Below are 16,965 nucleotides of genomic sequence, written 5' to 3' on the forward strand. Positions count from 1 at the left end.
ATATCAAAGTCTATCTTAAGTTCCTTCTCCCCACCACCGCATCTCAATGTGAATCTCTGATAAATAAAATGGGTCACTTTCCCAACATCTTCCCGCCCACGCCTGACTTGTTTTCTGTGATGAAGGTGTTCATGACATATTATCATGTTAAAAACTAGGGTTCTAAAGTGAACAAAAGTATATATATATTTAAGTTAGCTTTTCATTTTCATCCCATATGTGTTAAGGGGATGCACAGTTTTCGTTTCATTTTTGAATTCTCTGAGTAGTCTTGGGTTGTCTGCAAAGTTATCAATATGCAAAAAAATTAGACTTTAAAAAAAAAAGCCTTGAGGTGAATAATTCAGTGCTGCTAAAAACAAGGAGCAGAAGAGAGGAAAAAATAGTACATTGCCTAATGACAAGGTGACCTGTGGCACAGGGAGATGGAATGATTGAAAAATTATTTTAGAAATATAGAACCATTCTGAAGATCAGTGGATTTCTTACAAAGACGAACAGATCGCTTAGAGTGGAAAGGCCTATTACATCAATTGTTCAACTGAACAGTCTCCAGAACCAACAGGGCAGAAGAAAGTAAACCTTAAGTGGCTTAGAAGCTAGCTGGAGGAAAGCTCAAAAAACAGAAGGTTTGAATGTGTCAGAAAAGGAAACCTCATCCTCCAAAGTTGTTGAATGCCTGAATTTAAGGAACATATATTAAGGAATAAATGAGCTAGGAAGTGTAGTTTTTTTTAAGGATTTCATCAAGAGAAACTAACTAAAAAGAAGTATCAAGTAAATGTCGATGTTTACTTGAAAGAAAAACAGTATGGATGTGTCAACTGATTAGCCATCCCAAACATGGAAATAATGTGATCCTTCCCCGAGGTTTAATTGTCTGTAAGTTGTTGCTCAGGGGAGCAGAATGGAAGCTGGTATCTGATATTTGTAATCAGACTGTTTCAAATGGTTCTTATAGAGGTAAAATAGTTTTTTTTTCTTTTATGCACAATTAACTTTGATGTTCTTTTGTTAATACTATACTAACAGTCTCTCGTGAATGTGATCAGTGACTGACCACCACAGCAAACAAATTGCAAAAATGTTAAAAACCATGATCTACCAAGCCAGATATCCCTTAGGACTCTGACTTGTTCCAATATTACCATAAGTGGGGATCATAACACTCCCACATTATGACTGGTAGGGATTGGCTACTTTTTGGTCTTATTCTACACCTGGCTTTATATCACATGAGGCAGGGGAAGGCGAGGGCAAGGAGAGTAGCCCAGCAGCTTTCACTATGCAGGCAACTATCAGGCAAGACAGGCAGGGATGCATTCCTTCGAGACTCCTCCAAGAGCACCCCACTAAGATTTGATACCATCCATCTTCCTCACAGGGATTTGACATTTGAGTCTATCCAAAATACTGGAGTCACCTGGGAGCCTGGCCACATGACTCTTCTTCTGCCTTTACTTCTTTTAACTACTTGTAGTCCCAGCTGTGGCCACTGCACAAACCTGGCACTACAGAGCTCCTGGAGGCCAAGATGGGACAGAAGTCCCATTCTGACTTAATTCAGACTGTTCCAGCATGGTATTGCAGTGGAACCAAAAAAGGAAATGCTGGAAAATCTCAGCAGTTCTGGCAACATCTGTAAGGAGAGAAAACAGCTGACTTTTTGAGTCTAACTGACCCTTTGTCAAAGGGATTGCAGTGGGGCAGCTAGCCACAGAGTCGATGGGCTCACAATTGACTTCTTTATTGACAGAAACAACACAGGAAGGGAAAAGGTTGAGATTCTGAAGGGAGATTACAGAGAGTTAGACAGGAATTTAAAAAGGATGTCCTCGAGAGTTAGTAATATCTGGACTACTTCTGATGCTAGTGAGGGCAGGAAGAGGAGAATAGAGCAGATGAATGCATGACTGAGGAACTCGTATATAGAAGAAGGATTCACATTTTTGGATCATTGGAATCTCTTTTGTGGTTGAAGTGACCTGTACAAGAAGGACAGTTTGCACCTATATTAGAAGGGGACTAATATAATAGCAGGGAGATTTGCGAGAGCTGCTCGGGAGGATTTAAACTAGTAAGGTGGGGGGAGGGACCCAGGGAGATAGTGAGGAAAGAGATCAATCCGAGACTGGTACAATTGAGAATAGAAGCAAGTCAAACAGTCAGGGCAGGCAAGGACAAGAGAGCTCTGATAAATTAAAATACATTTTATTCATTGCAAGGGGGCTAACAGGGAAGGCAGATGAACTCAGGGCATGGTTAGGAACATGGGACTGGGATATCATAGCAATTACAGAAACATGGGTCAGGGATAGGCAGCACTGGCAGCTTAATGTTCTATTATATAAATGCTACAAGAAGGCTAAAAAGGGAGACAAGAGAGGAGGGGGAGTGGTGTTTTTGATAAGGGATAGCATTACAGCTGTACTATGAAAGGATATTCCCGGAAATACACACAGGGAAGTTATTTGGGTGGAAATGAGATATAAGAAAGTGATGATCACCTTATTGGGATTGTATTATAGACCCCCCAATTGTCAGAGGGAAATTGAGAAACAAACTTGTAAGCAGATTTCGCTGTCTGTAAGAATAATAGGGTGGTTTTGGTAGGAGATTTTAACATTCCAAACATAGACTGGGACTGCCATAGTGTTAAGGGTTTAGATGGAGAGAAATTTGTTAAGTGTGTACAAGAAAACGTTTTGATTCAGTATGTGGATGTACCTATTAGAGAAGGTGCAAAACCTAACCTACTCTTGGGAAATTAGGCAGGGCAGGTGACCGAGGTGTCAGTGGGGGAGCACTGTGGGGCCAGTGACCATAATTCTATTAGTTTTAAAATAGTGATGGAAAAGGATAGACCAGATCTAAAAGTTGATGTTCTAAATTGGAGAAAAGCCAATTTTGACGGTATGAGGCAAGAACTTTCAAAAGCTGACTGGGGGCAGATGTTCGCAGGTAAAGGGACAGCTGGAAAATGGGAAACCTTCAGAAATGAAATAACGAGAATCCAGAGAAACTATATTCCTGTTGGGGTGAAAGGAAAGGCTGGTAGGCATAGGAATGCAGGATAACTAAAGAAATTGAGCGTTTGATTAAGAAAAAGAAGGAAGCATATGTCAGATAGAGACAGGATAGATCGAGTGAATCCTTAGAAGAGTATAAAGGCAGTAGGAGTATACTTACGAGGGAAATCAGGAGGGCAAAAAGGGGACATGAGATAGCTTTAGCAAATAGAATTAAGGAGAATCCAAAGGGTCTTTACAAACACATTAAGGACAAAAGTGTAACTAGGGAGAGTATAGGGCCCCTCAAAGATCAGCAAGGCAGCCTTTGTATGGAGCTGCAGGAGATGGGGAAGATAATAAACAAGTATTTTGCATCTAGGAAAAGGACATGGAAGATATAAAATGTAGAGAAATAGATGGTGACATATTGAAAAATGTCCATATTTCAGAGGAGGATGTCTTGAAATGCATTAAGGTGGATAAATCCCCAGGACCTAATCAGGTGTACCCTAGAAATCTGTGGGAAGCTAGGGAAATGATTGCTGGGCCCCTTGCTGAGATATTTGTCTCATCGATAGTCACAGGTAGGGTGCCAGAAGACAGGAGGTTGGCTAACGTGGTGCCACTGTTTAAGAAAGGTGGTAAGGACAAGCCAGGGAACTATAAACCAGTGAGCCTGACATCAGTGGTGGGCAAGTTGTTGGAGGGAATCCTGAGGGACAGGATGTACATGTGTTTGGAAAGGCAAGGACCGATTAGGGATAGTCAACATGGCTTTGTGCGTTGGAAATCATGTCGAGCAGACTTGATTGCGTTTTTTGAAGAAGTAACAAAGAAGATTGATGAGGGCAGGGGTGTAGATGTGATCTAAATGGACTTCAGTAAGGCATTCAACAAGGTTCCCCATGGGAGACTGGTTAGCAGGGTTAGATCTCACTGAATACAGGGAGAACTAGCCATTTGGATACAGAACTGGCTCAAAGGTAGAAGACAGAGGGTGGTGGTGGAGGGTTGTTTTTCAGACTGGACGCCAGTGACCAGTGGAGTGCCTCAAGGATCGGTGCTGGGTCCTCTACTTTTCGTCATTTACATAAATAATTTGGATGTGAGCATAAGAGGTATAGTTAGTACGTTTGCAGATGACACCAAAATTGGAGGTGTGGTGGACAGAGAAGAGGGTTACCTCAGATAACAACAGGATCTTGATCAGATGGGCCAATGGGCTGAGAAGTGGCAGATGGTGTTTAATTCAGATAAATGCAAGGTGCTGCGTTTTGGGAAAGCAAATCTTCACAGGACTTATACACTTAATGGTAAGGTCCTCGGGAGTGTTGCTGAACAAAGAGACCTTGGAGTGCAGTTTCATAGGTCCTTGAAAGTCGTGTCACAGGTAGATAGGATAGTGAAGAAGGCGTTTGGTATGCTTTCTTTTACAGGTCAGAGTATTGAGTACAGGAGTTGGGAGGTCATGTTGCAGCTGTACAGGACATTGGTTAGGCCATTGTTGGAATATTGCATGCAATTCTGGTCTCCTTCCTATTGGAAAGCTGTTGTGAAACTTGAAAGGGTTCAGAAAAGACTTACAAGTATTCGGCCAGGTTTGGAGGATTTGAACTGTAGAGAGAAGCTGAACAGGTTGGGGCTGTTTTCCCTGGAGCATCGGAGGCTGAAGGGTGACCTAATAGAGGTTTACAAAATTAGGATGGACATGGATAGGATAAATAGACAAGGTTTTTTTCCTGGGGTGGTTAAGCCCAGAACTAGAGGGCATATGTTTAGGGTGAGAGGGGAAAGATATAAAAGAGATCTAAGGGGCAACTTTTTCATGCAGAAGGTGGTACATATATGCAATGAGCTGCCAGAGGAAGTGGTGGAGGCTGGTACAATTGCAACATTTAAAAGGCATTTGTATGGGTATATGAATAGGAAGGGTTTGGACGGATATGGGCTGGATGCTGGCAGGTGGGACTGGATTGGGTTGGGATATCTGGTTGCATGGACGGGTTGGATTGAAGCGTCTGTTTCCATGCTGTACATCTCTATGACTCTATGACTCTATTTGGGGGTAGGGAATATGTCTCCTTGTAAAATACAGCCCATAAACCTACTGAAGTCTAATTAATCTATAAATAGGCTCTCTTACTACCACAAGCTTATATACAGCCCTTCATCCTTTGTGAACAGCTCCAAATAATGCACCACTATTTGAACATTTTCATTTGATGATTGTATCACGTGAATAACACATATGCTGCCCAGGGTTCAGAGATGGAAGTATCTGCACTTTACATTCTCAACTCAAATCGAAAACCAAACCTCAGTTTCCTCTGCTAACCAACTGCAACTTTTGGCAACTTGCCAGGAAAAGAGTATCAAACATGCAAAGACAAGCCTAAATAACAACAGATACCACTAAATAGTCTTGAATTGGCAAATTAGAACTCATCATAATGTACACTGAACTTTGGAAATTCCTGTACTGTTTGATCTGGCAGGAATGCTAAGGAAATGGTGGTGTAGTGGCACCATCACAGAGGTTTGGCCTAATGCCCTCGGGGCACTAGTTCAAATCTCAACACAGACCATTGTGAAACTTAAAATCAATAGGTAAATATGAGCTTGAAGCTGATGATAACTACAAAGCTATCAACGAATGATGCAAAAACCCAGGAAGTTAATGAATGCCCTTTTGGGAAAAAAATCCAATCCTTATGCAATCTGACCTACATGTGACTCCAGAATCACAATAATTTTGTTGACTCTTAACTGTCAACTGAAATAACCATCAAGCCAACTCAGTTCAAAGGAAATTAGGGATGGGCAACAAATTTGTATATTGTTAGCCACATCCATATTCCACGAAAAAAAATGAAAATGCCTGAATTCCACTCTGTTTGACCCAGAGCAGAGTGCTTCCATTCATACATCATTGGCAAATCCAAAGAAGTATCAAATATTCAAAGGTTTAAAAAAGCTACGTAACTCAATTCATTAAGCCTACTATCAATAACTGTCATACTCAGGGATGGAATCAAGGATTTTGGATGTTGCGGTGCTTGAGTAGAGAAAACAACAAACTGTAAGATTTTCTTTGTGTCTACATATTACAGCCTTTTAAATGAGAGAATGAATGGGGAAGAACTTGTGAGTTAGAACTAACACAGATTCCTTCAAATCAACTAGTCTATTTTGAACCAGAATTCTATAATAATTGGAAGTAATTTAAAGAATTTTCATTTTTGAACTGGATAAATGGAAATTAATGTGAAGTCATCCTATGATCCTAATTTGAAATGTCAAAACCAAGAGAAAGCTGAGGACATCGACAATAAAATGGTAAAAAGGATGAACGTCTAGATTGCATTTTCCTAGCAGCAATTCAATACTTATCATAAAGTGGGCCGTTATATCTAGGTTTTTTATACCTAACTTTTTGACATAGAATACCAAACTAACTCTTGAAGCAATATCTTCACCTAAATTCTTCTCAGATTTAAACTAGATTATTACTTTATTTGCTAAAAATATTAAAACTGAATAGCACATCTGAGAGCCTGAACAACAGAACAATACCAAACTGCTCACAAAAACAAAAAAGCAACCAAGAGTATCACTGTTCAATAAACTGAGACCTGCAAAGTTTGTGTAACAAGCCTATCATGCCAATAGATTTATTTCTACCTAGCCAATGTTTATATTTGCACTATTTTTACTTTTTACAATTTATCTATCATTGACCTGGAGCAGAGTTTGCAGAGGAAAAAGACGGCGTCATTTTCTGGGTCTGTAGATTGTGAAGGAGCAAAAATCTGCTTTGGTAGAGGGATGTGTGCTTCTTGTCAGATGTAGGAGTTTAAAGAGAGTTTAAGGGTTACTGCAGATTATATCTGCCACTAATGCTGTTGGCTGCGAATCTTATCAGATCCAATTGATTGGTTGGAGAGACAGTTAGGAATGAGGAATTTGCAACAGCAACAGTATGTGATGGATGGCAGTTATAGGAAGTGAGGAAAGTCTCAGATATAGTCACATAGAAGGGTTAACTCCAGGAAAGGTAAGAGAGGTAAGCAGCTAGTGCAGGAGTCTTTTGTGGATATACCCATTTCAAACAGGTATGCTGTTTTGGAAAATGTAGGGGGTGATGGATTCTCAGGGGAACGTAGCACGAACAGCCAAGTTTCTGGTATTGAGACTGGCTCTAATGCAACGAGTGGTACGTCGGCTTCCAAGAGATCAATTGTGTTATGGGATTCTGTAGTCCGAGGTGCAGACAGACGTTTTTGTGGCCAGCAGCAAAAAAGCAGAATGGTGTGTTGCTTCCCTGGTGCCAGGATCAAGGATGTCTCAGAGAGGGTGCAGAATGTTCTCACCGGGGAGAGGGGCCAGCAAGAGGTCATTGTCCACATTGGAACCAATGACATAGGAAGGGAAAATGTTGAGATTCTGAAGGGAGATTACACTGAGTTAGGTGAAAATTTATAAAGGAGGTCCTCGAGAGTAGTATTATCTGGATTACTCTGAGTGCTACAAGCTAGTGAGGATAGGAATAGGAGGATAGAGCAGGTGAAGAGCTGAGGAGCTGGTATATGGGAGAAGGATTCACATTTTTGGATCATTGGAATCTCTTTTGGGGTAGAAGTGACCTGTACAAGAAGGACGGATTGCACCTAAATTAGAAGGGGACTAATATACTGGCAGGGAAATTTGCGAGAGCTGCTCGGGAGGATTTAAACTAGTAAGGTGGGGGGGGAGGGACCCAGGGAGATAGTGAGGAAAGAGATCAATCCGAGACTGGTACAACTGAGAACAGAAGCGAGTCAAACAGTCAGGGCAGGCAAGGACAAGAGAGCTCTGCTAAATTAAACTACATTTTTTTCAATGCAAGGGGGCTAACAGGGAAGACAGATGAACTCAGGGCATGGTTAGGAACATGGGACTGGGATCTCATAGCAATTACAGAAACATGGGTCAGGGATGGGCAGGACTGGCAGCTTAATTTTCCAGGATAGAAATTCTATAAGAAGGATAGAAAGGGAGGCAAGAGAGGAGGGGGAGTGGCATTTTTGATAAAGGATAGCATTACAGCTGTGTTGAGGGAGGATATCCTGGAAATACATCCAGGGAAGTTATATGGGTGGAAATGAGAAATAAGAAAGGGATGATAATCTTATTGGGATTGTATTATAGACGCTCTAATAGTCAGAGGGAAATTGAGAAACAAACGTGTAAGGAGATCTCAGCTATCTGTAAGAATAATAGGGTGGTTATGGTAGGAGATTGTAACTTTCAAAACATAGACAGGGACTGCCATATTGTTAAGGGTTTAGATAGAGAGAAATTTGTTAAGTGTGTACAAGAAAACTTTCTGATTCAGTATGTGGATGTACCTACTAGAGAAGGTGCAAAACGTGACCTACTCCTAGGAAATAAGGCAGGGCAGGTGACTGAGATGTCAGTGGGAGAGCACTTTGGGGCCAGCGACCATAATTCTATTAGATCTAAAATAATGATGGAAAAGGATAGACCAGATCTAAAAGTTGAAATTCTAAATTGGAGAAAGGTCAATTTTGATGGTATTAGGCAAGAACCTTCGAAAGCTGCTTGGGGGCAGATGTTCACAGATAACATGGAAAATGGGAAGCCTTCAGAAATGAAATAACGAGAATCCAGAGAAAGTATATTCCTGTTGGGGTGAAAGGAAAGGCTGGTAGGTGTAGGAATGCTGGATAACTAAAGAAATCGAGCATTTGGGTAAGAAAAAGAAGGAAGCGTACGTCAGGTATAGACAGGATAGATTGAGTGAATCCTTAGAAGAGTATAAAAGCAGTCAGAGTATACTTAAGAGGGAAATCAGGAGGGCAAAAAGGGGACATGAGATAGCTTTGGCAAATAGAATTAAGGAGAATCCAAAGAGTTTTTACAAATACATTAAGGACAAAAGGGTAACGAGGGGGAGAATAGGGCCCCTCAAAGGTCAGCAAGGCAGCCTTTGTGTGGAGCCGCAGAAAATGAGGGAGATACCAAATGAGTATTTTTCATCAGTATTTACTTTGGAAAAGGATATGGAAGATATAAACTGTAGGGAAATAGATGGTGACATCTTGCATAATGTCCAGATTACAGAGGAGGTAATGCTTCATGTCTTGAAACGGGTAAAGATGGATAAATCCCCAGGACCTGATCAGGTGTACCCGAGAACTCCGTGGGAAGCTAGAGAAGTGATTGCTAGGCCCCTTGCTGAGATATTTGTATCATCAATACTCACAGGTGAGGTGCCGGAAAACTGGAGGTTGGCTAACATGGTGCCACTGTTTAAAAATGGTGGTAAGGACAAGCCAGGGAATTGTAGACCAGTGAGCCTGACGTTGATGGTGGGCAAGTTGTTGAAGGGAATCCTGAGGGACAGAATGTACATGTATTTGGAAAGGCAAGGACTGATTAGGGATAGTCAACATGGCTTTGTGTGTGGGAAATCATCTCTCACAAAATTGATTGAGTTTTTTGAGGAATTAACAAAGAGGATTGATGAGGGCAGAGTGGTAGATGTGATCTATATGGACTTTACTAAGGCATTAGACAAGGTTCTCCATGGGAGACTGATTAACAAGGTTAGATCTCATGGAATACAGGGAGAACTAGCCATTTGGATACAGAACTGGCTCAAAGGTGGAAGACAGAGGGTGGTGGTGGAGGGTTGTGACCAGTGGAGTGCCACAAGGTGCTGGGCCCTCTACCTTTTGTCATTTACATAAATGATTTGGATGCGAGCATAAGAGGTACAGTTAGTAAGTTTGCAGATGACACCAAAATTGGAGGTGTAGTGGACAGTGAAGAGGGTTACCTCAGATTACAACAGGATCTGGACCAGGTGGGCCAATGGGCTGAGAAGCGGCAAATGGAGTTTAATTCAGATAAATGCAAGGTGCCACATTTTGGGAAAGCAAATCTTAGCAGGACTTATACATTTAATGGTAAAGTCCTTGGGAGTGTTGCTGAACAAAGAAACCTTGGAGTGCAAGTTCATAGCTCCTTGAAAGTAGAGTTGCAGGTGGATAGGATAGTGAAGAAGGTGTTTTGTATGCTTTCCTTTATTGGTCAGTGTATTGAGTACAGTAGTTGGGAGGTCATGTTGCGGCTGTACAGGACATTGGTTATGTCACTGTTGGAATATTGCGTGCAATTCTGGTCTCCTTCCTATCGGAAAGATGTTGTGAAACTTGAAAGGGTTCAGAAAGATTTACAAGGTTGTTGCCAGCGTTGGAGGATTTGAGCTATAGGGAGAGGTTGAATAGGCTGGGGCTGTTTTCCCTGGAGCATCAGAGGCTGAGGGTGACCTTATAGAGGTTTACAAAATTATGAGGGGCATGGATAGGGTAAACAGGCAAAGTCTTTTCCCTAGGGTTGGAGAGTCCAAAACTAGAGGGCATAGGTTTAGGGTGAGAGGGGCAAGATATAAAAGAGACCTAAGGGGCAACGTTTTCACACAGAGAGTGATACATGTATAGAATGAGCTGCCAGAGGAAGTGGTGGAGTCTGGTACAATTTCAACATTTAAGTGGCATTTGGATGGGTAAATGAATAGGAAGGGTTTGGAGGGATATGGGCCGGGTGCTGGCAGGTGGGACTAGATTGGGTTGGGATATCTGGTCGGCATGGATGTGTTGGATTGAAGGGTCTGTTTCCATCATGTACATCTCTATGGCTCTATGACTCCAAGAATGAGAAGTGACAAATTGCAAGTGAAGAATTCCTTTGGCAATTTGCCAATTCCTTTCTGTAATTAAAATTTAGGTCATAAAAACAATTCAGCAAAACACTCAAACTGTTCTAGTTTCTACATTTGAAATGGGTATAAATGAAAGAAAGTTTCTACGTCTGAATCTCAAAGAGTATATAAAACAGTAAAGTAACTGTTTTCAGCAGATACAGCTAATCAGTTATGCAAACTATAACCAAGCCATTTCCTAACTCACTAGGTTATTCCACATATTGTATCCAGTGAATTCCAACTTTGTGAAAATGAGACATACCTTGAACTATATTTATTTTTATTGATTTTGCCTTTATTTACAGCTTTTTTGCCATTCTTATCTTTTCTCTTGCCCCTTTTCTTGGTATCCTCCTCTTCACTCTCACTGTCCATTTGCTTTTTGTCACTTTTTCCTTTCTTTTTCTTGCCCAGTGCCTCATCATCATGATCATCACTATGAGAATCTTTTTTCTTAGATTTTGCATTTCTCTTGTTCTTCCTACTTTTAGTTGCTTGTTCCTCTGCTTCATTTAAGTTGTTCCTATTAGTTAATTTGTTTCTATTTTGCACATTTTTCTTTCTACTTTGCTCTTCTTCTTCCTCCTCTGAGTCATCAGATTGTTCCTCTGATTCTTGTTCAATTTTTCTCTTTCCATTTCTGTTCCTTCCTGCTGACTTCTTTGTGCATTGTGGTTCCACCTCTGAGCTGTAATCATCTTAATACAAATGAACAGGTTTGTGGGTTACATTTGCACTCAATAAATAGCTCTCATCCCAAACATACAGCTAAATAATAATCAATAGGAAACAGTAAAATATAAACGAATAAATCTCTGTGACATGCTTAAGTCAGGTTTGGGCTCTAGGGGGGAGGCTGAACAGGCTGGGGCTATTTTCTCTGGAGTATCAGAGGCTGAGGGGTGACCTTATAGAGGTTTACAAAATCATGAGGGGCATGGATAGGGTTAATAGACACGGTCATTTCCCTGGAGTGGGAGAGTCTAAAATTAGATAGCATAGATTGAAGGTGAGAGGGAAAAATTTTAAAGAGATCTGAGGGGCAACTTTTTCATGCAGAACGTGGTGCGTGGATGGAATGAGCTACCAGAGGAAGTGGTGGAGTCTAGTGCAATTACAAAATTTGAAAGTTATCTGGATAGGTATATGAATAGGAAGGGTTTAGAGGAATATAGGCCTAATGCTGGCAAATGGGACTAGATTAATTTAGGATATCTGCATGCACAAATTGGACCAACTGGTCTGTTTCCATGCTGTACATCTCTATGACTCTGTGACATGTAAAAGCCTAAAGGATATATCCCAATGTGTCACTCTTCCCAATATGGCTAAATCTATTTGTAAATTTGTATGATACAATAATATAGCAAATCTGTAATCTTATATGAGAAATTGAGGGTTGTGGACATTATGCTTAGCACTCTAATGATATGTTGCATTGCCAGTTAATTTATAGTTTATAAAGTAAGCAAAGTGAAAGATAAATCATAGCTCCTCAGACAGCTAATAATTTCTTCTAATACTAAGGAAATGTTACATCTTAGAAGTAATGTGCTTCAGATCTCATGTTAAACTAACATGGTCTATGGCTGTTTCCAGTAGGTCAGATGGCACTAAGATCTTATGCTATTTAAAGGTCAAGAAATCACATATTTCTATTTCTGTTCCTAACTCTAAATTTCGTCCAGGAAGAGAGATTAAAAAAAAATTCAAAGTGGAAAAACCTTTGTGCCACGTTCGTTTTTGGAGAAGAATGACTGCCAACTCTTCATCACATAGACAGATGGCATTGGAAAATTGCATAATAATGAAGATTTTTTTGCCTGAAAAGTGAAGCTTATAGTCTTAACATTTCATTACTATAGTGTTTGCAATGTACTCTCCCGAACAAGACCAAGCATTTCTAATGAATGACAGAACAAAGTGCAGTGGGCACTACAGTGGTGGGAACTTCAGTTATATAGATCTAGAACACATTTATTTTTGATGTCTCTCAATTAACAAAGCAAAATATGGGAGTGGTGAGGACAAAATCTAGGAATATGTATTCTCTTCCTTATAAATCACTTGTTGATTAGATTACCTACAGTGTGGAAACAGGCCCTTCGGCCCAACAAGTCCACATCAACCCTCCCAGACCCATTTCCCTCTGACAAACGCACCTAACCTAATGACAATTTAGCATAGCCAATTCACCTGACCTGCACATCTTTGGACTGTGGGAGAAAACCGGAGCAAACCCACACAGACACGGGGAGAATTTGCAAACTCCACACAGACGGTCGCCTGAGGCTGGAATCGAACCTGAGACCATGGTGCTGTGAGACAGCAGTGCTAACCACTGAGCCACCGTGGTGACATTTCCTTGTAATTCTACCTTTGTGTATGGCAAGGTAGACATACAGCATGTGCATGGGGAAATAGCTTACCTGTTTCTTCACCCTGTTCCTCATCATCACTTTCATCATTATCCACCTCAATGCTCACTGTTGGAAAATAAACACCAAGACATTGGGATAATTCTGTAAACTTGCTGCCTTACCTTATATTTTAGCATGTGACTTCTTTTGGTTAATATCAAGTTCTCTGTACAATGTAATGCAGAGAAAACTAATTGGTTCATCATAAAACCGTGAAACCTACAGCAAGATTTACACTCATTCCACTTAATTAATAACCATGTGATCTTTTGGAAGGGACAAGAAGCATATGAAGAAAATCTCCTATCACATTATGTAGAAAGAAATCTGAACAAATCCTCAGTAACTCCACTAGATGACAATAAGTATTCAGGAATCCAAATAGGGCAAATCTCTCTTTTTTATTCTTTCATATGATGTGAGCATTGCAGAGAGAGAAAAAAAATTATGAAACAAATTAATAAAGATATCCTTAAAGGTGAGTTCAGAGAGCATATTTAAGACAGTTTCTTAGAAAAAACTACATTCTTGAACCACTCAGGGAACAGTCTACTTTATATCCAGTAATATGGAATAAGACAAGATTAACAAAAGACCTCATAGTAAAGGAACAACTTGATGAAAGAGTTCACGACATGATACAATTTCACATTCAGTTTGAGAGAGGGAAATTTGGATCTGAAGTTAGTGTTTAAATTTAAGTAAAGGCATTTAGAAAGCTATAAAGAATTTGCTGGCTAAAATATATTGAAAGCAAAAGTGATGGAGAAGCAGTGGTTCATTGGAGAAAATATCTAACTGTGAACATAAGTATATTCTGTTGAGAAAGAAAAGCTGTACAGGAAAGAAATAACATCCATGGCTAACTAAGGGTGTCAGATTGAAAGAAATGTTATATACTTGCAAAGATTGGTTAGTAGCATGGAGAAAGAGAGGGAAACTGGAGTATGAGAAAAATGAGCACGAAATATGAAACAAGCAGTTAAACATTTTAAATGAAAAGGAAAAGGTTAGTGTATTCGATGGTGAAACTGTGTAAGTTATAAAGGGAATCAAGGAAATAGAAGATGCTTTAAACAAGTATTTTGTATTTGTCTTCATAGTAGAAGATACAAAAGGCTTCCCTTTAACTATGGTGACATTTCCTAGTAATTGTACCTTTGTATATGGTAGGAATTAAGGGACATGGTGAGAGTGTGGGTAAGTGGATCTGAGTCCAAGAAAAGATCAACATGATCTTATTGAATGCTGGAGCAGCTCAAAAGGCCAGATTGCCTACTCCTGCTCCTAGTTCTTTTGTGCTTATGGTCCCAGTAACTGTAGAAATAACAAGAGTTAAAGGAAGATGAACTTCAAAATTCACAACCACTGAAGGAAAAACACTGAGAAAATCAATCAGACTACAAACTAACAAGCCCCCTCGATCTGATGCTGCATCCTGAAATCTTTGACAGTGCAGACATGGTGACGGAATTTGGTGCAATTTTCCAAAAGTCCATAGATTCTGAAAAGGTCCCAACAGACTGGAAGGCCCCAAATGTATCACCAATGTTCAAGGAAAGAAAGCAGAAACCTATAACCTACTTATGCTAACAGCTGTCATTGGAAAAATGCTAAAATCCATTATTGAGGAGATAATAGCAAGACATTTAACCCAGGTACTAATCTGGATGTCGATAGGGCTTCATCGTGTGGGGAATATTATCAACAAACCCTGGTATGTTTGTTTTCTGGCTGCCAAGGGTGGTCATTTATTCAAAGTTTCTCAACATTGTCAAGAAGGCAGGGCCCATTTCCTGTCCATGCTGCTAAGTCCCTACTATCTCCTTCCCAGTATTCACCACTCTGTGAAACCCCTCCCACCATCTCTATTCTGAAGAAGAGTCATATCAGACTCAAATCATTGTCTGTTCTTATACTACTGCCTCTTACCTTGGCCACAGGCCTCAAGAGGGGCTTGCTTTGAGCAGCAACCACCATCTCCCCTGTAGCACTGCCACTCAAAAGTATTTCCATCCTTTGATTGCCTGGCAATTCTTGCTGGGTGGGACATCTGTCCCCAGTATCCTGACCCCCAGGAAAGGGCCCACTGCTGGCCTGTCAACTGTCTGAAATAACATGCAATACTGATGGACCTTCCTGGAAAGTGGTGTGACCTGGAGGTCTCACAGATACTCCAGACAGCAGTTGAAATACCTGTCACTGGTAGAAGGTTCTGCCTGTTATTTGAGATACAGGTGTTTACATTCTCCTGCTACTGGGTTTGAAGCTATATAAAAACCAAAAAATGGCCTTCCCACTACATTTCCACCACTCCCAACTTGTCAGAAGTATTACAGTTGGCAGGGGTGCAGCAGAGTTGTTAGGCAACTGAAGGACCCCTAAAGGCTCTGGTATATTACTCACAGCAGGGGAAGATCCATGCCATACAGGATGTCTAACAGATTTAGCTGTGTGGATTTGTGTCAAACTAGATGGCTCATGAGAGGTACCCCCATCAAAGGTCATTCCCATTTTTAACTCTTTCCCACTCTCCTGAACACAAACCCTCACTGCCCTCACCGAGACCTCTGACCCTAGATTTAGGGAAGTCTGCATCAGGAGATAGAGATAGAGGTAAAAGGCTCACCTTAAAGAAGTTAACACTGCTCCAAGGATCAAATTGCTGCTGTGCACCAGTCAAAATCACAGGCAGACACCCTGTGACTTTTTGGTAGGGGAGGGTGAGGCAGGTGAGGAGATAAGGGACCATGGTACCCCATTCTTCAATGTCTGGCACAACCAGGAAAATGTACTATTAACTTCTATCACAGTTGTGATGCCTGAAATATTTTCATTCACTGAGCTCATTTTAAGAAACATAAGAAATGTTGGCTATGTTGATTGTGCTCCATAAATGCAAATTGTTGTTGGGGCAGGTCTTTTTGATTTTGATTTTACATTATAATTGATGAAAGCTGCATAATTCCAACATTGATGTTCTTTGCAAAATTGCTTTGTTTTGCAATTGCTACTGTTTATTAATATATATATTTAACAGTAAAATTCTGAACAGCAGTTTGAATGAATAATGTGCTCACATTGACATTGCAGAATATTTTACTCATAGATCCTATATTGCTTAAGTTAACTAAGGTTAACATACCCCAAAGTATACTTAGTTATTTTGGGTCATTAGTTCTACATTTTATTTTCTGTCTGCAATATCTGCACAAAATTGTTTTATCGCTTCTTATTACCAATGGGACAAGATGATGTGAGCTATGGGCTTCAAACAACAGTGCTCTAACGATTGTGATTGTACTAATGCAACAGAAGATTATTCTGGCGCTCTTGATTTTTTTTATATTTGATTTTCAATTCTGTCCCTTTTATAACACATTATTGGAATGAACAGTTGATCAACAACATTTCATAACTGTGTTAACTTATTTGAGACACAGGATGCAGATTAAATGGCACATCAAAAACTGAAATTAGAACCCCTACAGTGTGCAAACAGGCCCATCAGCCCAACAAGTCTCCACACTGACCCTCCAAAGAATAACCCACCCAGACTCATTTCCCTACACTATATTTACTCCTGACTGATGCATCTAACCTACACATCCCTCTGGGCAATTTAGCATGGCCAATTCACATAACCTGCACATTTTTGGACTGTGGGAAGAAACTGGACCAGCCAAAGGAAACCCACACAGACACGGGGAGAACGTGCAAACTCCACACAGACAGTCGCCCGAGGCTGGAATCAATGCTAGGTCTT

General features: G+C 40.5%; 1 protein-coding gene across 1 annotated transcript in view; it reads right to left on the reverse strand.

Moving 5' to 3' along the window:
• The window catches only part of LOC122557352 (transmembrane channel-like protein 1), a 66,441-nt gene extending 51,189 nt beyond the window's left edge, over window positions 1-15,252 (reverse strand). The window contains exons 1-3 of the mRNA XM_087993974.1: window positions 15,132-15,252; window positions 13,209-13,316; window positions 11,042-11,477 (exon numbers count right to left, since the gene is read on the reverse strand). Of these exons, the coding sequence (XP_087850100.1) occupies window positions 11,042-11,477; window positions 13,209-13,316; window positions 15,132-15,252 (665 nt within the window). The remainder of the gene's footprint in view (window positions 1-11,041; window positions 11,478-13,208; window positions 13,317-15,131) is intronic.
• Between the last annotated feature and the right edge of the window lie 1,713 nt (window positions 15,253-16,965).

This window comes from Chiloscyllium plagiosum, unplaced genomic scaffold, assembly GCF_037043375.1.
Source record: "Chiloscyllium plagiosum isolate Xiang-an unplaced genomic scaffold, Cpla_swu_hap1 HiC_scaffold_2, whole genome shotgun sequence".
NCBI lineage: Eukaryota > Metazoa > Chordata > Chondrichthyes > Orectolobiformes > Hemiscylliidae > Chiloscyllium > Chiloscyllium plagiosum.